Source organism: Lissotriton vulgaris, chromosome 5, assembly GCF_964263255.1.
Source record: "Lissotriton vulgaris chromosome 5, aLisVul1.2, whole genome shotgun sequence".
In the NCBI taxonomy this organism is placed as follows: domain Eukaryota; kingdom Metazoa; phylum Chordata; class Amphibia; order Caudata; family Salamandridae; genus Lissotriton; species Lissotriton vulgaris.
This window is the reverse complement of record NC_141693.1, coordinates 1,011,426,015-1,011,448,833: the sequence shown is the minus strand read 5'-3', so window position 1 is coordinate 1,011,448,833 and position 22,819 is coordinate 1,011,426,015. Positions and strand designations below refer to the sequence as shown.

The 22,819-nt window shown below is 45.8% G+C and overlaps 1 protein-coding gene across 1 annotated transcript in view; it reads left to right on the top strand.

Annotated features, from left to right (window-relative positions):
* Nucleotides 1-22,819, top strand: part of LOC147711908 (M-phase inducer phosphatase 1-B-like) — a 227,697-nt gene that overhangs the window by 172,792 nt on the left and 32,086 nt on the right. Inside the window, exons 8-9 of the mRNA XM_086920255.1 lie at nt 12,062-12,160; nt 12,818-12,951. Of these exons, the coding sequence (XP_086776381.1) occupies nt 12,062-12,160; nt 12,818-12,951 (233 nt within the window). The remainder of the gene's footprint in view (nt 1-12,061; nt 12,161-12,817; nt 12,952-22,819) is intronic.

Below are 22,819 nucleotides of genomic sequence, written 5' to 3'. Positions count from 1 at the left end.
CCTTACAGTCCGTGGTTACTGCATAGGCTGCCACTAACTCTCCAGTGCTTGTTCTCATGCATGATCAATCCACATAAAGGGTTACATCAGGATCTGGGAGTGCAACATCTGTCAAGTCTTGTCTTGGTTTTGTCACTACATCGATCATCTCCACACAGTCATGTTGTGTCGTGTCATCTGAGCTTGAGGGCAAAAGGGTAGCGGGATTCAATACGTTGCATCGCCTTATCTCTATGTGTGGCTGGAATAGTGTTAGTTCGTATCCTGTCAGTCTTGCTACAGTCAGGTGTTGTGTCTGTGTTCTGTTTAGAAGGACTTCCACGGCATGTGGCACTTGTACTATCAGGGGATGTCCTAACACTATTGAATCACTTTGTCTTATGGCCAGGGCTGTAGCCGCAACGGATTTCAGGCATGCAGGCAAAGCTTGTGCTATGGGGTCCAGCGTGCTAGAAAAATAAGCACAGGGCCTGTTTCTTCCTGCTTGGTCTTGTGTGAGGACGGATAGTGCTGTTCCGTCACGTTCTGTCACGAACAGGGTAAAATGCTTGCTGTAATTTGGGGTGGCCAAAACTGGTGCTTGACACAGAGCTAGTTTTAGAGCTTAAAATGCTTGGGAGTGTTCTGATGTCCAAGGGAGAGTTGTAGGAGTGGCTGCTTCCACTGTAGTTAACTGTATGAGGGTTTGACTATGTGGGCATACTGAGGGATCCATTGTCTGCAATATGAGGTGAGACCAATGAATGCACGCACTTCTTTTTGTGTCTTTGGCTGTGAAATCGTTGAAATCAATTGGATTCGTTCTTGTGTCAGTTGCCTACCCTCCTTGGACAGCAAATGTCCTAAGTAAGCCACTTGCTGTGCACAGAACTGCAATTTTGAGGGAGATACCTTGTGACCTTTGTCTGTCAGAAAATGTAGAACGGTGAGGGATGCCTTTTCACAATCTTGTTCTGTCCTTGCTGTGATGAGAATGTCATCTACATACTGTATCAATGCTGTGTTGGTAGGCATACTGATACTGTCAAGTTGTCTTTTTAGTGCTTGGCTGTAAATGCTTGGACTTTCCGTATAGCCTTGGGGAGCTCTTGTGAACCTAAAAATCCGTCCTTTTAAACTGAACCCGAAAAGATATTGACTGTCGGGATGTATAGGAATGCTGAAAAACGCATTCTTCAAGTCGATGTTTGTGAAAAATGCAGCTTCGGGGTCTATGGCAGTCAATAGTGAGGAAATATCTGGGACCACTGGATATTGTGGGATCACACATTTGTTCAGTTCTCGAAGGTCAACCACCAGTCGGTAGACTGGGGGTGCCTGAGGGTCAGTCCTTTTGAGGACTGGAAGAACTGGAGAATTGCAAACATTTGAATCTGTCTCTACCACCACTCCATGTTCTATGAGTTCTTGAACTATTTTTAGTAGGCCTCTGGTGGAATCTTATACTGTTGGATACGGGGTAGGACTACTCCCTCCTTGAGTGTGACCTGGTGTGGGGTAATGTCCATGTATCCTACATCAGTCAAGCTTTTTGCCCACAGATGTTGTGGGATGTCATTTAGTCTGGGGTCGAATTCTTTGACAGTGAAATGTCCTTTGAAGTCTCATAGAAACAATTTTATTCCTTCCGGCGAGCAGCATATTACTGCTCCTAGTTCTTTAAGTGTCTTAATTCCCAGTAAATTCTCTGGGCACGTTTCTGTAAGGACTAGGTCAGTGGTACGTGTCAGAGGACCCACTCCTAAAGAGACTTGTTCAGATACTTTGTTTATTATTGGTTTTCCTGAAAAGCCCAGAGATATATTGTGTGAGCCAGAGAGAGGAACCTCTGGGACTTCCTTATGACTTATGGTAGTCCTACTTGCCCCCGTGTCTATGAGGAATTTTCTGTCTTGTCCCAGTAAGTGGGCTTGTACATATGGACCTTTCTGATCCACTGGAACTGGGATAAGGGGCAAGTCACTTTCTCTCTCAAGGCTGTCTCATGAATATGGTTCAAACTCGGGGTAATCTGACTGTGTGTACTGTTACATCTGTGTGGCAGCGGCAGCAGGCGTCTGAACCTGCGGAGGCGTAATAGTCTGAGGCTGCTGAGTGTTACCTGGTCTGGGAGTGTGAGGGCGTTCTTTCGTTTTTCCTGTCGCTATGTTGTGTTTCAGGACTGGACATTCCCTCACAAAATGGCCCTGCTGCTTGCAGTAGTTGCAAGTACCTTTATTGGCCCCCACATTACCTTTGGGGCCCTTGTTTACTGGTGCTGTCTGTGCAACCAATACTTTCATTTTCGTGTCTTTTACTCTTTTCTTTTCTTGTTCCTGTTCTTCCCTTATTCTGTTGTGGTGGTACTGTAACATTTGTAACATTTGTGAAGGACTATTTGCTTGCCAGGTACTCTCAATTTTTAACACCCTATTTCTGATGAGTGGTAAGGCGTTGTCCACCAATTTGGATACAAAAAGATGGGGATATGACTCGCTACTATGTGCGAGTCCACTGTTTATAGAGAAACATTTCTCCAACCTGGTGTAATAATCACCCGTATCTTCGTCTGGCTTTTGTTTACAGGAAGAAATGGCATCTCAATCTTCCTTTTTTGTTGTTAATAATAGAGGCAAGACCTGTATGAGGAGACTGGGCAACTCTTTTACGCATTCACCCAGACCTTCACCTGGCTTTCTGTTTGTCTCTTCTTTTTCTAGGGCAGTCTACGTAATCTTTTTACCACCCACCTCCCAGTCCTTTTCCTTTAGTTTGTCGAATATGCCTGTAGGTAGAATTACTTTAAGTGGTATTATTATATCTGGATATGTGAAACTACCCATTTGGAGGATATCCTTCAACTCGCTATGAAATCCTCCAGGATCTTTTTCGTGAGTGGGCACCATTTTTTTCATTTCCAATATTTCTAACTTGGTGAGGGGAGTATACACATGTATTCGTTGCAATGTGCCATCTGGCTGTGGTATGGGGTGGACTTCTCGTAAGGGGTATTGGCCTATACTGTAAGTTTCGTGATCTGATGTAGCTAAAGTAAGTTGCAAGTAACAGAGGCGTAGGTCCAGAATGGTATTGATCAATTCCGGTCCCCGAGACCTCCATCTGTCTGTCACTACTTCTTGTAACAATTTGTATAGCTTATCTGGTCGGTGGAAGTTATTCTCGTATAAGGTAGCCAGGTGTTGGACCATATAAATACCTGCTAGCCGTTGTTCTGTTCGGGGAAGAGTCAGAAACATTTGTGCTACTATATCTGGGCCATATACCCGGTGCTGTGATATCCAATGGGTGGCAGACCGGGCCAATTCTTTTTCGTGTTGGGTAGGGGTAGGCTCATTGTCAATCCATTCATCTAGGGCTCTTTCTGTGGACTGGAAAAGGTCCTCTGAGGAAGGATCTAATCTTTTAACTTTCTGTGACATTAGCAGGGGTCACCATTTGGAGCTATGACAATGTCGCGCTACACCCAGGAAATTCATCCTACCTAATGTCGGACCCTCATCTTCCTCTGAGTTGTCTTCCTGTGTAACTTTCTCAGAGCGAATGGTGACAATTTTCTTAACCAGTCTTTTAGTTATTTTGTCGATCTGATGTCCCAGACCATGTGCCCCTCTGTGTATCTGATCACTAAGGTCTATTAACTCAGAGTCTACGCTCCCATTACCCGGGTCTAGTTCCCGGATCAAACAATTTATGATGAACCGCAGGAGTAGTCCCCTGATAGGAACTTTTCTGTTCTTCATGACCTGGACCAGAGTATCCGGACCCTCCCCTGTTCGTATGAATTCATAAATTCTATCCAAAAGTTTCGTTATATCAGGGACCTTTTGGAGTTGACCCAGGGCTTGTCTTAATCTCTCTGATATCGTGGCCATTGGGCCATTACCGGGTTCGGGGTCGTAAGGACACTCAAGAGGCGGGACATCATCTTTATCCTCAGTCCCGTTCCGGGATACTCCCAAATCAGAGGTGGAACCACCGGCTACTAGTTCAGGTGCACGTGTAGACGGACGTGTTCTAGGCATGTTAACATAAGCGGGGGTGGTTCGAATAGATAGGCAGGGAGAAATGTGTCGGGGACAGTGGGAATTATTTTCACTGGTGATTCAGGATGTTCTTCTATAATTTCTTCTGACAAAACGGGATAAATGCCAGTAACAAGGGTGCTTCTCTCTCTGTCTGCCTGTTCAGCTAAAACCTTCTCACCTTCTTCCTGTAATTGCTTTTCTTTAGCCTGCTCCGACATTCTCTTACTTTTCTCAACTTTCCCAAGTTCTTTCTGGGCCCTCCTATGTGCTTCCTTCCGCCATAACTCAATGGCTTCTGTCTGTGAGGGCCTCGCCTTTCTTTTCCGTAACTCTTCCTCTACTCTCATAATACATTTCATGTCCCATGTACCTGTGGCAGGCCACCTATACATTATTTCTAAATTCTCAGTATAGTCTACCCACAGGTCTAAGAACAATATGGCACCCAGTCCATGTTTGTTATACATGAAATGTCCAGGCGTATCCCTGGGTGGGACTTTAACTGGTTTCTCTAATATATTCTTTTTGGTGCCTATCGTACGTAATTTGGAAAACAGAGGCATTTTTTAAACTCAACCAATTATGGTTTTAAAAACTTGAAATATACAAAAACACTTTATACACTAAAGCATAGTGCAACCATACCGGTCCCACGAATGAGACTCGTCTTTACCGTGTTCCAAAATGGAACTCGTCTTTATACATTCCCAGTGGTACTCACCGAGAAGCAAAACTTGAAGACCTGGTCATCGGACTCTTGACGCTTGCGCAGGAATGTCGGGGCTCCAAAGACCTCGGACTCGGCGCTCTCACTAGTCGGGCTTTGGGTTGGGACGCTCCGCTATCTTCTTCACCGCCTCGTGTGGATGATCAGTCGCAGTCCGTCTCCTCCTCGTCTCGAGGGAGTTAGCGGGAACACCCCGCTGTTGTGCACTTGAAGTCCGTCAAAAGTATGGAAGGGACAAGGACCCGACTTACATCGCCGGCGCGTAGGGAAGAGGGAGCGTCCCTGTTCAGGCGCCAATTAATGTGGTAAATAAAAACTTATTATTTACACTGCCGGAATTTCTATAGTTATCAAAGAAAGGCACTACGTAAAATGAGGAGCAGAGTCCGTGGTCTTCGAGTTGAAAAGGGCTTTATTCCAGAACTCGAGTTAAGGGAGAACTCCTTCACCAAGCGGGTTCAGGAGTAGTCTGCTTTACTTGAAACATGACAGCACTTATATACATTACTTGCACAATCAAAAGAAGAAGTTTCCCTGGGCATGATTCAATTATCCATGATGCAATCATACAGAAGACATAGCAGACTTGTTCTCATTTAAAGAATAACTTGAATCACATTTGTTAGACATAGACAAACACATGGCATCAGGGTGATTGTGGTGACAAGTTACAGAGTTACTAGTGTCTGGGGACAGAGAATCGAGGCATTGTTACAGGGTCATTTCTGTCGGAAAGGTAAAGAGAACGAGGCATTGTGTGCTCCTTACTTCTACACAAGGGCGGTGCTGTTTCACAATGGTATGTGTGTGCAGCAGGGGAGAAGGAGAATGGGCCGTGGTTAACTATTCTTCTTCGTGGCTGTCTCGTGTGCTTGATCAGTTTTACTCTTGATTGCTGACCCAACCCTTGGCCGCCCCTGCAAGCTGAGAGAGCATTGATGAGCGAGAGCTGCTCGTTCTGTGATAGAGTTAGTGGGGGGGGATTTGACGAAGCAACCATCTAACTGACTCCGTTCTTGCTTTAAGGGAAAATATTGAACGGGACGGAAACCTGTAAGATACATGATGGCTGGCCATCATTCTTTGCATGTGCCAGTACTACGAGAAGAAAAACAGGCAAGAGGGGGGTATAACAGTATTCGTGCTTAGAGTAGAAAAATCGGCTTGCCTGGTCGATGTTAGGGTGGATAGGGTGCATGATGGGACACCAGGAAGAAAAGGGAGTTTTTAGTCAACTTTCCACAACCTCATGGGCTAGCACGGTCGCCTGATCCTGTAAACTGATAGGGATAACTACTCTTGACCCCCGTAGAATTAATGCGTTACCAGCTCTGCTGAGCTCGTTGTGTATCTTCCAAAATTGCGACAGGCGGGCACGGTCTTGATTCATTCCAGCCACTGACGTTGCGCAAGAAGTTCTCCCAGGATCCAGCTTCTACTGCTTCCTTTACTCTCGTTATTACGGCATCATTGTCATATTGGGCTACAATCACATCTGCTGCTAGTGCTTGAGGGCACGACAGTTGAGAAACCATGTCCACGAATTCTTCTGTCAATGCTTCCTGATCCATCATTACACCGGTTTCACCTGGGGGATGTCTTGACAGGAAATCCGCCGGGTTTTTCGCCCTGGGCCTATAGACGAGGTCCATTTGATAGTGTTGGACCTGAATGGCCCATCTCTCAATCCGAGGCCGAGGATGCGGAGCCGTCCCTTTAAACAACGGTATTAATGGCTGATGATCTGTGACCATCCAGAACGGATGACCCGTTATGTACAGATGGAAGTGATTGCAGGGCCATTTCACTGCCAACGCCTTCCTCTCGATTTGTGAGTATCTGGCGTCCGTAGCTGTAAGGGCCTTACTGGCGAATGCTAAGGGAACCCACACTCCTGGTTCCACCTCCTGCGTTAGAAGTGCCCCCAGACCTACTGGGCTGACGTCCACTAGTATTTCTGTCTGCCTCGCTGTGTCAAAATACGCCATTGTTGTACTGTCCAGTAGTGCTGCCTTCACCTTGTCGAACGCCTCGGCTTCCGCCTTGGACCACCGCTAGGGATTCTCTTTCTTCGTCAGATTCCTCAGAGGTTCTGCTATGGTGGCTAGCTGAGGGATGAAACGGGAACAGTACTGCGCCATGCCCATGAAGCTTCACACTTCCGACGCTGAAGTCGAAGCTGGAGCACACTTTATGGCCGACGACTTTCGGGGGTCCACCTTAACTCCTTCCGAGTCAAAGACGTATCCGAAAAACTCTATGGACTGCTTGAAGAACTGGCATTTCTCTTTGTGGAGTGTGACTCCAAAGTCTGACAATCTCCTAAGTGTGGCTCTCAATCTTCGATGGTGCTCCTCACTTGTTTCGGCATGTATCAGTATGTCATCACTGACATTTAGTACTCCGGGAAGTCCTGACAAGATCTCCTTGATTGCGTTCTGAAAAATTTCCGCAGCCGAGGTGATTCCAAAGTTCAGTCTCTTACATCTTCTTAGACCTAAGTGTGTAGAAAATGTCGTGATATAGCGACTTTCTTCGGCCAACTTTAGCTGATGGTAGCCTGCATTTAAATCTAGTTTGGAGAACCACTGGGCTCCATTCAGGTCTGTCAATATGTCATCTACCGTGGGTGTGAGATGCCTCTCCCTTTTGATCGCCTTATTGGGCATCCGCATGTCGATGCATATCCGTATTTGGCCTGGTTGTCTGGGTTTCTCAGCAATCACCATCGGCGAAACCCATGGCGTTGGTCCCGTTACCTTCTCTATGACACCTTGGTCCTCTAATTTCCTCAGTTCTTGCTCCACTGCTGATCGAAGATGAAACGGGATTCTCCGATGCCTCAATGCTATGGGCTGGATGGCCTTGTCAATGTGTAGTTTGACTGGCGGTCTTTTGATTGTTCCCAGCCCTCGAAACAACGATGGGAACATCTGTAGGATTTCCTCCGTATGCAGTGCCTTCACTGCATTGGCAAAAGCGATTAGCTTGAGGTCCTCTGCTGTGTGACTTCCGATCAGCAAGTCTGCTTCCCTGTCGATGACATGGAATGTTGTTGTCAGCTCCTGATCCTCTGCTCTGACTTGTACAGTCATTTTTCCTCATAATGGTAGTGGCGTCTTGCTACCATACGTAAGATTCGAGCTATCGATGGCACCAATTGTGGCCTGGATTGTAGCGCCTTGTAGTACTGAATGCCCATTACGTTGATTGTGGCTCCTGTGTCTATGACTCCAGTGACTGTTGAGCCGTCAATTTGAATCTGCAACTTTGGTTGTGGTCTCCGTCGTCTCTTGAGTTCGCTCACAAACGAGATGTTGTAGCACTCTTCTTTATCTTCGGTCGACGAATCATCCAACCGCTGTGGGTAGCGGGTCTGTGTTCTCGCCCCTTTCGAGTGGTGGGTCTCTTCTAGGGCTAGTTGTCTCACCGCTTTCGTCGGTGGTTTCCTGCCTGCTGTTCCGGACCCTCGAAAATTTCCTCTCGCACTGCTCCTGCAGACACTGTCAAAATGGTTCAGTCGACCGCATTTTGCACATGCCTTGCCACGTGCTGGGCAGCCATCTTGGTTGTGCTCTTCATACCCACAGGAACCGCAAGGCGTGCGGTGCGGCGTTCTGGTCGGCCATCTTCCTCGTCCTCCTCGGCCACTGCTCCGCACTGCATCCACCCTTTCTGTCTTTACTGTGACTTCTGCGTTCGCTGTCGGGTTTATGGCCGCCTCCATTTCTGTGGCTCGCGCATCAGATAGCTCGTGTGACCTGGCTAGCATTAATATTTCGTCCAGTGTTATTCGTGGTTGCCTCAGTATTAGTGTCCTAAGGAGTTTGTTCTTGCACCCTTGAATCAACTGAGCGGTTACCTCTTTTGTTTGATCATCATCAGGGCATGTACTTATGAGCTCTCTCAACCTCGCATGGAAAGCGTCCATCGTTTCTCCTACCCGCTGCCTTGACTGCCTGAACTTGAAACGTTCATAATGAGGATTCAACTGATGGTCAAAGTGTGCATTCAACGCTTGTACAGCCGCATTATAGTCCGTTGGTAGCCTAGTATTCGGCAAGTGCGTGAACAATTTGTAGAGCTCATCCCCACCAAAATGCAGGAGCAAAGATCTCTTTACTTCGTTGTCTTTTTCCCTAGTGGCAGTGAAGTAATTGTTCAGTCGGCTCAGCCACACCGTCCACCTTGGTGCTGCTGTCCCTGGATCAATTAGTGCGCTGAACGGCGGTATGGGGTTGATCTGTGAGTGTAGTGACTGCTGGATCATTGGTCCCGCTGCCTGCTGTCCTGCCGGCCCTGCCACCTGTGCTGGGGCTGCTACCTGCGTTGCTCCCCCTTGCGCTGCGTTGTCCTGGACAACAGACATCGTGACAAGAACTAGTTGGGGCTTTCTTCCACACTTTTCTTACCACCCCTACACGCAGTTGTCCACTCGCTTTCTTGCTGCTTTCACACTGTGGCTATGTCTCATGTGCCAATGTTTATTCCCCTTTTGGCTTTACTGCCAGTCACTGTTATTCACACTGTGGTGCAACATCTATGTCTCACGCTTCCATTTGCCAATGCTTGCTATTCTTCTTATGGGCAATTCACATTTGCATCAACCAAAGTTTTTTTTTTTCCTCTCCTTGGCGACCTCACTCGTGTATCTGGGCCCCTACGGCCGCTTGGCGCCTTTAACTATCGCTCCGCTGTTCACTGGCTTCACACGCCAATCCCTGAACGATGAGCGTGCCTTCGCTCCAGTCATCGGAGCCGCTGCCTCTGTGCCGCGTTGGAGACCTTCACACGCGTCTCCGCAGTCTGGGCCAGCGCGCATGTACTGCGCATGCGCACGCGATGCCGTTCACTCGGGCCTGTAACGTACTCAGCTCGCCGGACACCGTGTCTCCCACTCTCCAGGGGCCTTTCGCCTGCCGGTCCCTCTTGCAGCACACCGCACGCTGCTTACCGGCACTTGCAGTTACCGCGTCCACTTCCAGAGCAGGTAACACTGTTGTCATACAGCTTCACTTTTATGCCGGCGGCCACGCAGTCTAGCGGCACCTCTCCGACACTTCTTAGGTTGCTTCCGAGGGAAATAATGCACCACCCTCGTCGCCAGTGTAAGGGAGGAGGGTAACTCACAGTGAGGGCCTACGCAGAGCATACAAATGATGACACCACACTCTTGGATAGTCTCTGGGACCGGAAGCCACGAGCGACCTCCGGTCGTTTATTCATATCCTTCTGGCCACGCCTGGCCAGAAGGTGCTACATTGTGTGTAGGTGTTTCCGGGTCTCGGCCGAGACCCGTGAAACACTAGAGCGCTACAGTGCATATACAGTGCGCATAACATAGTATGATTAGTATGCAGCACACACACAAGCTTCCTGATGTGGTTACAATCCAAAGTACACACCATGTAATAGATAAAAAGCCTCAGAGGCCCGGCCGGGGCCCTGACGTGCGCACCATTAATAAATGAAGAGGCTAACACCCCCCACCCCCGCGGCAACGCGCGGGGCTGTGTTTGTGATACTCACTATCTGGCAGAGGACGGTCCTTCTCAGTCTCTTCCGCGCCGCATGGCTGAGTATGAGGCCTTAGATTCCTAACTTTAATTCCGATGAATAGCGCACCCACCATTTCCTGTGTAATTAATGAAGACTGAGGCCCCCACGCGTGCGCATTTGAACTTGCACACAATTTAAGAAGAGCCTCTGAGGCCCGGGCTCTGCTGCTGAGTGAGCCGAGCCAGGGGGGCCCCGGCCGGAGCGTGGAGGCCCCGGCTTACACTGCGAGCCCACTCAATGCATCAGTTCTTCCAAGTAATGATTTGACGGTAGCCTGACCCTTGTAGACACGATAACAGTGCAGGGGACGCACTAACTGCTGTGCAGTGTGAACCGGAAGCCAACCCTTCTGATTCGATTCAGAGGAGTGGGAATTAGTGTAGGCAGGGATGAAAGTAACTGTGTGTATTCGATTCGACGTGAAGATATTAATATCGCTGAGTTTCGGAAAATGGTCATTTATAAAAAAATAAGAATAATAAACATAAAGCTTATTTCGCTCATGCCACATTTCAACATTATTTCATGGCTACAGCCCGTCATGAAAATTCTAGTGGCGGATGTTGCAGGCCATCTGCAAAGATATTTAGAATACCATTGCTGATCTGCTGATAAAACATTTAGGACCCAGGACAATTGAGGCCTCTGAGGCCCGGGTGTTCGTACCATTTCATTTATTAAGAAGCCGGGCCGGTGTGCGGCCCGTGTCAAGAGATTCATGATGTTCATTAATGAAGGGGCCTCTTTGCTTGCTGGTTCTGTTGCCAAGTGAGCCGAGGGGGCCCCCCCGGAGCACAGGGCCCCCCGCAACGCGGGGGCTGCAGGGGCCTGTGTTACGTTGTCAGGCATTTATGAGAGAAGCAAGGTAACCATAGCGGGTAGACAAAGCAAAACATTAAAATTAGCAAAGCTAGTCAGAACACAAAGCAACTGCCACAGTATAGAAAATTATAAGATCAACAATGCTCATCCTTTTCAGAATGTGTATGCCATTTTCTTTGAGCCTTAAGGGGCATTTACAAGGTTTCCTTCCATTGCCCTTTCAAACAAAAGAAATAACATTTTATTGTATGCAAGTCATATTACGATCTCAACAACTCCCAATACTTTCATGGAAAAAATCATACATCTTAAAATGAATGGCCCATAGGTATGTGAATGGTGAACTTCAGCTTTCTTCCTTTATCACACTCAGTGGCGTAACTAGAGAGGGTTGGGGTGGCAGTCCACCCCGGGTGGCACTTTTTTGGGGGGTGGCTGCACTTCATGTGAGATGAGCAATTTCAGCGAGGGCAAGGTAAGTGTTTTTTAAAAAAAATGTTATTTCCCCTCGTTGTCGTCTGTCGACTCCCAGCTCCCCCACCCCGCTCTTACCTGCACCAACCATCACTGCGTGGCAAACTCAGGGACCGCCCAAGGTGGCATAACCTCTAGCTAACCCACTGGTCACACTTTGTTTAAATGTTTGTGCTTGGGATTTAACGAACAGCAAAAATAAACATTAGGACTACACTGAGATACCCAAGTCCCTCATTATGGAATTAAATTATGAACTTTAAAATATAATTGGTCTAAATTTGCATTGCTGTAAGAGAAAGCACAATTGGTTCTCTGACAAAAAGATCCATATGTACAAAAGAAAACTGGCGGTGAAAGTGTTGTGTCATTCTCCACAGTTCTAGTAGTCTTGTTCTTCCTTTCACAAAAACACAGATTCTCTCTAATTCCAATCAAATCCCTTTCCCATTAGGTGGCCCTGCTGCTGATAGGCAAATACAGCAAGGTAGTGGAGGAGTACGTGCTGGTTGACTGCCGCTATCCCTATGAATATACGGGGGGACACATAAAGGTATGATCGCACTCGGATTGTCAACTCTCTCATACGTAAATGTCCAAGATTATGGGTGGGAGCTTGTAAATTTTCAACTATGATAAGTAGGATTGGTGCTTTGATAAGATACTACAGAGAAATATTTTATAGTATTATACAAGCTGAATGCCATGGTCTAAATCAATTTGAAGTTTTGAAGCCTGAAAAAACAAAGTGTGGTAGCATCTCAGTATGAAACAGGATATAGAAATAAGGTGTGTAATGTTAAAGATACTTAAACAATTGCTGTAAGTGGGAAATATTATTAAGAAATGTACCCATATATTTTTAATATTGTCTTAGTTGTACCGGTATCTCTATGCAACCTCAATGGGGTGATATATGCTGAGTGTAAACTCACCTTAACAGGCATATCAATCCATAATATGCAGATAGGTCCTGAAGCAAACAAAAATTAGTAATTCTTGCTTAGCTTATTTATGCTTCTGTCCTAGTTCTAATTACTGGAACTCATTAGTTGTAGTGAGTGGAAACTGACCTCCAACTTTCAAACATAAATGACCATCTGTTGTTTACTAACCTAATCTTCTAATTTTTGTGTAAAAACATAGTAATATAGTATAAATATGTGCATATTTCTGACTGTTATTCGGATTTTTGTATTTTTATTTTTAGGGTGCGCTGAATCTTTACAAAGAGGAGCATCTCCTTAAAACCTTCCTTCGTGATCCAAAGAGCCGGCTACCTGCACAGCGAAGAATCATCCTAGTCTTCTACTGTGAATTCTCCTCTGAGAGAGGACCAAAATTGTATGTCTTTTAAAATTCTACTCAAAAAACACTATTATGCTCAACTTGTTTTCGGCTCCTTTTGCTATTGGATTCCATTTCTAGTTATTGTGAAAACACTATGAAGTATTTTGAGGTGTAGAAGCTGATGACAATTAAAATGTACACTGGAAACTGATGTCAGTAAACCAGGCTTGGATGCGAGGGGTGCTGCGGGATGTTGAGGTCTAGCTACTCTGCACTTCCTGCAAAGGTAAAACATTATACTTGAGGTCATGAACGAGGACACCAAATGTGCACCATAAATCATGGGTAATAACACAGATAGAATACAACTTAGGTTGCTTCAATAGGATACCTTGAACATTTAATGCCTTGGAAGCTTATTTGGTTGACTAGCAGTTGCCAGTACTATGAGTCTTTGGGATGGCCATAATTCAAAGTTTTGTTCAACCTCTCCTGGCAGATTAAAATTTCACAATAATGAAGTAAGAACTTGTTGCGCCAAACATCCTTTGTGTGACTTGGAAAAGCTCTGCTTCTGTGTGCTTGTGTTGTAAGGAAGATAAGCAGTCCAGGTAGATTTCCATCTAGATTTATTATAAGCAAGATGTTACAAGGTTGAGAGCCCCACCAGGAGCAGCCCCACTGCTGCTCAGCCCATCTCCAACTAACACTCAGGCTGAGCAGCAGTAGTATAACATATCACCTTTCTTTGTGATGGAATCTCAAACGGCAATAGAAACATTGCAAGAAATAAATAAGATGACAACTTTCTGAAAGACATGGCTTGGCAGTTCGGGCTGGACTGTTCCCATGAGGCACAGGATCAAGGCTGATTTGCATATGGCCATGTCTGAACTGGGGTGGTGTGGAGTGCCAAAAAACGATGGATTTAGGCCCAGATCTCTGTACTGGGGTGAATGTATGAAATTGTTCTGCATTCTGTCCATCTACTGTTATTTTTGCATTTGTCACCCCGAGTGGGATGGGTATGCTCAGACGTGAGTCCGATGCTCTCCACACCACTGGAGTTAAGCTATCCTGGCTGAAGACGGCTGATAGCCAGAAACCGGTGCTAGGATGCTTGATTCCGGTCCAGAAAAGACATGGCTTGGCAGTTCGGGCTGGACTGTTCCCATGAGGCACAGGGTCAAGGCTGATTTGCATATGGCCATATCTGAACTGGGGTGGTGTGGAGTGCAAAAAAACGATGGATTTAGGCCCATATCTCTGTACTGGGGTGAATGTATGACATTGTTCTGCATTCTGTCCATCAACTGTTATTTTTTAACTTTCTGAAAGATAGCATGAAAAATTACAGATGGAACATTCATGCAGAGAAAATGAAGTGAGGAGGGAGGCATGCACACCCTCCTCCTTTCTATCGCTAAACAACCCAAACACTCCCACACCACAGTCTACAGACCAACCCAAGTACTAGGATCGTTCACGCTGGCCAGGCAAACACAAGAAGCACAATAGAACCAACCATAAAAGTGTGAAACAAAACTAACCAAAAAGAAAAACAGTATGCAAGCATGGAAAATCCCCACACAGAACATAGAAACAAGCACAAATATAGCAAACTTCCCCCAACAACAAATTGGGGTGTAATGTGTGGAAGGGGCTTCACACAGAACCAAAAGGACTCCCAATGCAAACCCTGACGTGCAAGGGAAAAACCCAAATTTAGCAAAGGAAACCTTGACATCCAAGGGAGTAAAAATGCAAACCCAAATCTAGCAAAGGAAACCTTGACATCCAAGGGAGTAAAAATGCAATACATAAATCTAGCAAAGGAAACCTGGACATCCAAGGGAGTAAAAATGAAATACATATGAAAGTATGAAAGCAAGAAGCAACCTTGAAAACACACAAGTAGATGCACAAAAAGTAGGCACACAAAACTCTTCCCCAACAGAAAGTAAGGGTGTGATGTGTAGAGAACAGTCTACACGTAACCAATCAAGCACACATCAATTGACTTAAAATGTAAAGCTCTACCCAGAACAAGAAAAGATCACTTCAATAAGCAACAATAACCTCCACCCAAAAATAAATTTGAGTTGTGATGTGTGGAAGGGACTCCAAACAGGACTAAGGTAAATGCACATAAGAAAAGTAGCTGCATAGAACGCAAGGAAATGCACAACTGAATGTCAAATCTGACTCATGCAGACACGCATACTAAGTACTTGAAAAGAAACTGTAGATTTATTATAAGCAAGATGTTACAAGGTTGAGAGCCCCGCCAGGAGCAACCTCACTGCTGCTCAGTCCATCTCCAACTGACACTCACACACACGAACATTCCATCCACCAACATTCTCTCACACAGACACTCAGGCTGAGCAGCAGCAGTATATCAGCCTGTTTATTTTCTAGCTTAACCTGTGTGTCCCCACAGTAAGTTCAACAATAATCCTTACTAGGGACTCTCATGGATTTTGCTTTTTATAAATATCAAGAACTGTGTTCTGGATGCAAGGTAGATCTCCAAAGTGTATCCCCTTTCTGAATGGGAGTGACCTATGCCCTCTAAACCCAGAAAATGTGGTGTCGGTCTATGGTGGCTGTGGGATTAATCTAGTGGAAAGGCCTCTTTATCTGTAGCCCTGTGGAGAGATTGTCTACTAGCTCCCCCTAGTAAAGAAGCATGGGCAAAGCCAATAGGTATCACCTACAAGACGAGCGCTATAGACTTTGTCAATGTTTAGCCATGTTGTACAGCAGCACAGAAGCCATACAGCATAGCTGAACGTAAATAAAGACCACTATACCTGGCCAGTGCTGGTTCTGTTACAGTGTTCTTTGTATTTCTGGCAGGAGGTAGTGTGGTAATTGGTGACAACATGGAGGTAAGGGGAAGGCAACACAGAGGGAGGGGGGATAACCAGGTCAATGGAGGGTGTGGAAAATAAAAGCACTATGGATACTGGCACGTTGTATCACATGTTTTATTATGGTGGATGGGTTGGTGGGGGCAAGCACCAACATTAGGAGGAAGGGCTGGTGGGGGTAAGCAACAACATGGGTGTTGGAGGAAGATTAGATGGGAATAAGTAACAACACATGCAAGCAACAACAAAGGGAGGGTGTGTTGGGGCAAGCAACAATACAGGGAGGGCAGGTGGGGCCAACAACAACACAGGAGAGGAAGGGGAATTGGGGCAAGTAAAAACAGGAGGGTGGCTGGATGTGGGCAAACAACAATACGAGAAAGGGACAGAGGAAAGGTTGGTGGATAGGGGCAAGCAAGAACACGCTCGAGGGAGGGGGGAGGGTAGGCAAGTAACAACACAGATGGAGGAGGTGGGAAGAAGAACACCAAGAAGCACACTGAAACTTAAACACAAAGACAAAAAAGTAGTGCCTAATACAAATATTTAGTGGAAGGACGCAACTAATGTGAAACAAACACAAGAAGAGGAAGTTAGCCTACCACAGCTGACCATTAGGAAGCAAGCACATGAAGCTGACAATGAAACCAACCAATGGTAAGCAAGGGGTAGTCTCAAAGCCCACTGATAAAAAGCAAAAGGTCTTAAAGAGTCAGCGAATGCGCTCCCAAAAAGCAACCTAAAAAGAACATTCGTTATTACCTACATCACGGCATAATTTAAGGTGCATATCAAGGTTTAATGTCAGGTCTTGCGGATTATCAACCCATCCTGTCACTTATGACTGACAGCTGATAAAACTGAGGCCTTTTATCTCTGCCAAATAACTCTGTGTCTTATTGAGAGGGAGGGATCACGGGAGAAGTGTGTGCCGCAAGGGGCCTGGTTGGAACAGTAGCCCGTCTGGGGTGGGTTAACTTGTCTATCTCCACTACACCAAGTTCAAAAGGTCAGAGTTGGAGACTGTTTTAATCTATTCGCAAAACCCTTCCACTCCCACAGAGGAGCTGTGGTTCCTGGGGCCATCTCGCTGAACTGTGCTCTGGCAAATGCATGCTCTCTCCTCGCTTATCAATGAGAGTTTATCATTTATGATTCTTTTTCATGTCAACACTTGCTCAAAGAGTACTCTAATTGCCTTCCACACTGCCATTCCCAAAGGCTATAAAATAATACACTGTTATCATGAGAGGGCACAGGCATGTTAGATAGGATTTTCTCTTTCTCGAATTGATGGTAGGCCTGTGCTGCATATGCATTGAATCTATTCTCACCTTAATCGTTGCAGCAGACCTTTGCAACAATCGGTGGACTAACTCTGTGAGGTGTTGGTTGGATCAGGGCATGTACTTATGACTGTGTGGGTGGATGTGCTTACATAGCAAGATGATTGCAAGTGTGAGTGGGCAAATAATGCTTGGTTGTGGATTGATGAATAAACGCATGGATGTAGTTGGATAGATATGTGCATTGCTGAGATTGAATAATTGACGAAAGGAGACAGAGATTTATGTACGCTGGAGTAAGAAAAGGAGTGAGTAAAAGAAGGCATAAGTAGAAGTATGAGCAGTTGAAAATAGAGGTCAGAAGGAGAAAGAGAAGATGGAAGTAGAAATGAGGGCAGGTTTAATCAACAGGAAGAGTAGGAGTAGGAAGAATTAAGAGTAGTAGCAAATTGCATTACGCGTATCTAGAGGTAAGAGTGGAGTACATCAGAGTAAGCACAGGAGTAAGAAGGTGCAAGGAGGAGTAAATCGGAGTAAGTTTAGGAGTAACTTAGAATAAGTAGAAGAGTCTGAGTAAATAGGAGGCGAGTAGAACCCCAAGGCAGTTGAGGGAAATCACAGGTCGCTCTTCAAAGATTCAAACCACAGGTTGAGGACACATACAGAAAGGCACAAAAGGGAGTGGAAATACCAAAAAACACATCACACCAAGACCACCGCAGTAAGGAACTGAGACATTCAGAGTAAAATCAACTAAAACCTTTTCGACGCTGCAACAGATTTAGTCGAAGGCAGAGCCAAAGATAAGGAACAGCACCGGTCTAAAACAAAGGAAACCACAATGGGCACACCTTCTCAACTCAGCTTGACACCTAAAGCTGATCATGACCAGGCGAAGGACATGGAGCCAAGGACAGCCCTATCGACCCCCAAAAAGGAGGGGACAGCCAATGGCCAACACTGTCAAAATAGCAGTCGAGGTCAAAAAGAAAAGGAGCAAGCTCAAAGACTGGCATGGCAACAGCTTCTGCAGAGAAAAAGAGGATTTCAACAAATCCCTTAAGGGATTCCAAATCCTACAAAAACCAACAAGGTAAATAGAGAAGAACAACTGCAGCAAGAGCTTGAACCCCCTAACACCTGAAGCTGAAGGAAAAAGGAAGTGCTCTATGTGGTAATGGAACTTTCCGGGCAACTTTCTGCTGACACAACACAGGAACTACATATTACTAGGAAGATGATCTGAACACAGACTCCCCAGAGCAAGGATTCAATGCGTATTCCTCTTGGCATTCTCCACCTCATGACCACTCTATGTATAATGGTCTAATAAAGATAGCAGCAGACACATATGTGGTCAAGCTAAAGAATGAGCAGGCCGAAGCATGCTTCCTACTAGAGACATTTTAACCAGAACAGACACCATTTCTGTCCATGTTACCCAGCTTTGTTGATCAGCGAAAAGCCAGCATCCATTAAGCCGGTAATACATAGAGTATTGAAAAAGTATAAACTATCCAATCAACATCCAGTGTACATTAAAACTAGTATGCAGCAGACTTTGTAATTGTATCCACTGCTGTGACATGGTCAGATGCTCCATCCTCCAGAGAGGTCCCCAATTAAGCAAGTAGAGCAAAATAAGTGACATGGTGAGAAGACAAATTGAGAGATTGGGCCACATAATGGTGGACAGCAAATTTAAATGTGCTCCTTAACTGCTAAGGACACCAAAAGTTGGACGAAAAAGAAGACCTAATGCAGCCCCTCCGAGATCACTATAACAATAGATCTAAAGGAATCATTCAAGAAGGGAAAAACAATAGCAAATACATGCCTCACATCTGCTTTGGACGCTGCAGAAACCATGAGCAGGCACATGTGCACACAGAGGAGGCATGCACGTTTTTGAGTGTCGGGGTCCAAGCAGGGGGTGCAAGTCTCCAGATAGCCAGGTGGCTGACTTCCCATCATTTATCTGACACGGCCTCTCTACAATCTCCTAAACCATATCACACCGTACGTCATCTGTTCCATCCATGTGCGAAACCCAGATGCACAGATTCCTTGCTATTCTTAGTGGCCTACAAATGCTACCGTAGAAGCCTATTTATCACCCGCGATGCCACACCACATGCCCCTTCTATCCCTTTATTAGGGACACCCAAGGGGTAATTGATTACCACGGTGGCGGAACTGCACAAATGGGACACAGCTGGTATCCATGACTCGGGGACCTCTCTTGTAATGGTACCCTTATCCCATACACCGAGCTCGTATTGAGGAGGGTATCCATCCAGGGCATTTCTTATTGCACTGCGCACTCATAGCCACACTTTCATCCAGATGGGGTAACCTGTCCGCGGAACCTCCAGTACACCACACTGTTCAATACTTACACATAATGGGTGAAGGGGGTCACTTAATCTGATGGTTCGCATCATCCTTTCGCCAGCATGCGGCAGTCTCGCTAGCCCCCTTAAAGTTGCACTGGGAGGACGATCTGGGACGTGCCCTCTCTGATGTGGAATGGACAGCCGCATTGGAAGGCCCTAGACGCGCCCCCCGCAATCAGCGTTTCCGACAAATTCTTTTATTTTGATTTTTACACCGAGCATACCTCACCCCAGCCCAGATTAATAAGATCTTTCACCTCACGGACTCAGCTTGCCCTAGATGTCACTTAACCAATGCAGAACTACTGCACATGATATGGGATTGCTTTGCCTTCGGAGAGTACCAGACTGATGTGGCAGCCACCCTGTCCCACTGCACTGATCGTGACATCCCTTTCCAGTGGTAGGTCTATTTCCTACAGCTCTTCAAGAGGGGCAGAAAGAATAGGGTCATCATCCGTTTTCTAGACTTGGGCCTAGTTGCCACTAAACGCCTAATCACTAAACGGTGAAAAACGCCGGTAGCCGCACATGTAGCAGCATGGCACCTCTCTTTTCTTAACTGGGCCAGGTTGGAGGGCGTCGCCCTATAAAGGGAAGTTCTAATGGGTCTCCGCAAATTTCCCCTAGCCAATAATTTGGGGGCTGATCTGCAGAAACTAGATGCAGCCCCTGGGAACTCTCAAGGGAGAGTAGGGGATCAGGCAGTTGCAACGTCATAATGTGGGCATATCCCTCAGTATGTACATCCTCCGAAATATATCTGGGGCAGATAGATTTCTACCTTATTCAGTCAGCGAGCTAGCTCATGGATGCTTAACATCTTAAACGCACGGATTGGTGCCCGATGAAGTGCATCACAGCAGCGTGTCACTGGGGGTGAACCCCCCCCCCCTCCCTCAACATACTTTGTCCTCATTCTGTTGAATCCTAGTCCCATTGTTCAGATCTGTAACATAACACACTTGGATTGTCTGCATTACACAAACCACATTTGTTGAGGACAAGCGACCCTCAAATGTATGATCTTTGATTTTCCTTCCATGGCACTTTGTATGCTCAATGGACTGATAGTCATCCCAACATCAGGGGGTCGTTATTGTGGTTATATCGTGTATACTATTATTGTTCTGCTCTTATTGCGCAGTATGAAATGTCAATAAACAGGTTAAAAAAGGGGGGGTGCACGTCTCCATATTTAATATGCCTGTCTCAGGATAGAATGCTTTTGGCCCGGATGTGGATGACTCGCTTCAACAATTAAGGGACAACGATACAGGCAAGGAAATGGGCACCTTGCAATTCAGGGGTATTTTAAAAGGGATCCAGTGCTCACTACAAAGACCAATGGGCAATGGATCTTTCCATGCTGCCCCAGCACAAATACAGTCAACACAACCCACTACGGAAGGGTTTTTTTGCACATCATGGCGGTTCCAACCAGTGCTTAATTCGAGTCGCTGGTTTCCGGTGCTCAGCATCTGCACTTAATCATCAACACCGACACTTTTCATGAGCACCAGTTAAGGACACATTAACTTATGGGAGGCATGGGGAGATTAAGGGCTAGATGTAGGTAATTCCCATTTACAGACTCTTAAATACCGAATTTTACCGAATCGGTATTTAAGAGTCTGTAAATGGGAAGGGGGCAGATTTAGGTAATTCCGAATTTAGGAATACCGAATCTGTAAGATTCAGTATTTACCGATTCGGTAAATACCGAATCGGTATTGCCCATTGATTCCTATGGGCCTTGAAGCCCATAGGAATCAATGGGAAATACCAAATCGGTATTCACCGAATCGGTAAATACCGAATCCTGCAAGGGTGCAGGGTGTGTCACTTTGACACCCTCTAGCACCCCAAGTACAGGCTTGTGTGACATGTGGCACACATACATGCCCTAAGGGCATGTCTGTGTGTCACATGGCACAGGTGTGCATGCACAGATGTGAATGCACACCTGAATTCGGTATTTTACCACACAATAGGATTGTGTGGTAAAATACAGACTCTTAAGGGCCTGTGGCACTCTTAGGAGTGTCAGCTACATATGGATTTACCGATTCGGTAAATATACCGATTCGGTATTTTACCGAATCGGTATATTTACCGAATTGGTAAAATTACCGAATCGGTAAAATTAACGATTCGATATGCCCCCTACATCTGAAAAGCCGAATACCGGTCGGAAACGGCTGAAATCGGCCGTTTCCGACCGGTATTAGGGCTCCTACATCTGGCCCAAAGTGATTTGCTCAGAATCACAGGATGTTGAGCTGACGCCTTGACTCAGTCCTGTTCCCCCAGCTCCGAAGTCGGCAGTTCTGGCCATTACCCCACCTCCTCTCCCCACTTTGAGCGTTCTGTTTTAGGTGGTTCTAACTGGAGAAATGGGTTGGTGCAAACTGCCTCCTGACGAGAGCCCCGGCAGTTATTTTTTTATGAATTACCCACTGGTTCCAACAACATTAAAGGGAAAGCAAGAGGCAGGAGTCGTATCACCTGAGGGTCAACATGTGACAGTGTACGAGGGGACCTCAACAACCAACACTGGTAGGGGACAAAACAAGAGGTTTCTTACCTGAGTGGATAGAAATCACCCTGGACAAATGGGTATTAAATTTAATACAACACAGACATTGTACAGGATTGGAACATAAACCAAAAAATATAAAACCACAAATAAAGATGTAAAAAAGGAGCTGATGTTCTGGTCCTAAAGCAAGATCAAAAACAATGCTAATCATAGACCTGAGACTCCTCAAATACTTAAACACCAAAAGTTCAAAATAACAACTATCCAACACTGATACCCATACTAGAAGGGGACTGTATGAGGACCATTGATCTTTAAGACACATATTATCATATCCCTATAAATGACAAGCACAGGGAATAGCTCAGGTTTGTGGTAAACAATTTGCATTATCAGTTTAAAGTACTGCCCTTTGGGAAAAAGTCTGCACCAAGTTTATTCACAAAATGCCTCACTTTCAATCAGGATTCAATCAGAATTTATAAAGTGCAGCTAATCATCCGATAGGGTATCGAGGCGCTTACAGGCCCTGTGGGTTATTCGAACAGCCTGGTCTTGAGGGCCATTCGGGATTCCAGAAGTACATGGCAGATCACATCAGAAGACAGGGGATACATGTGTATCCCTACTTAGACAACTGGATGGTAAAGGCGAGCTCCAAACAGAAGTACAGAGACAGCATAAAGAAAGTGGTATGCCTACTAAAAGGGTTGGGTTTCACCAAAAATGTAAAGAAATCATCCCCAATACCTGGGAAACTGAATGTTTTCTGAGAGATGACCCTCATCTACATAAGGGACAGGGCTTTCTTGGTACAGTAGA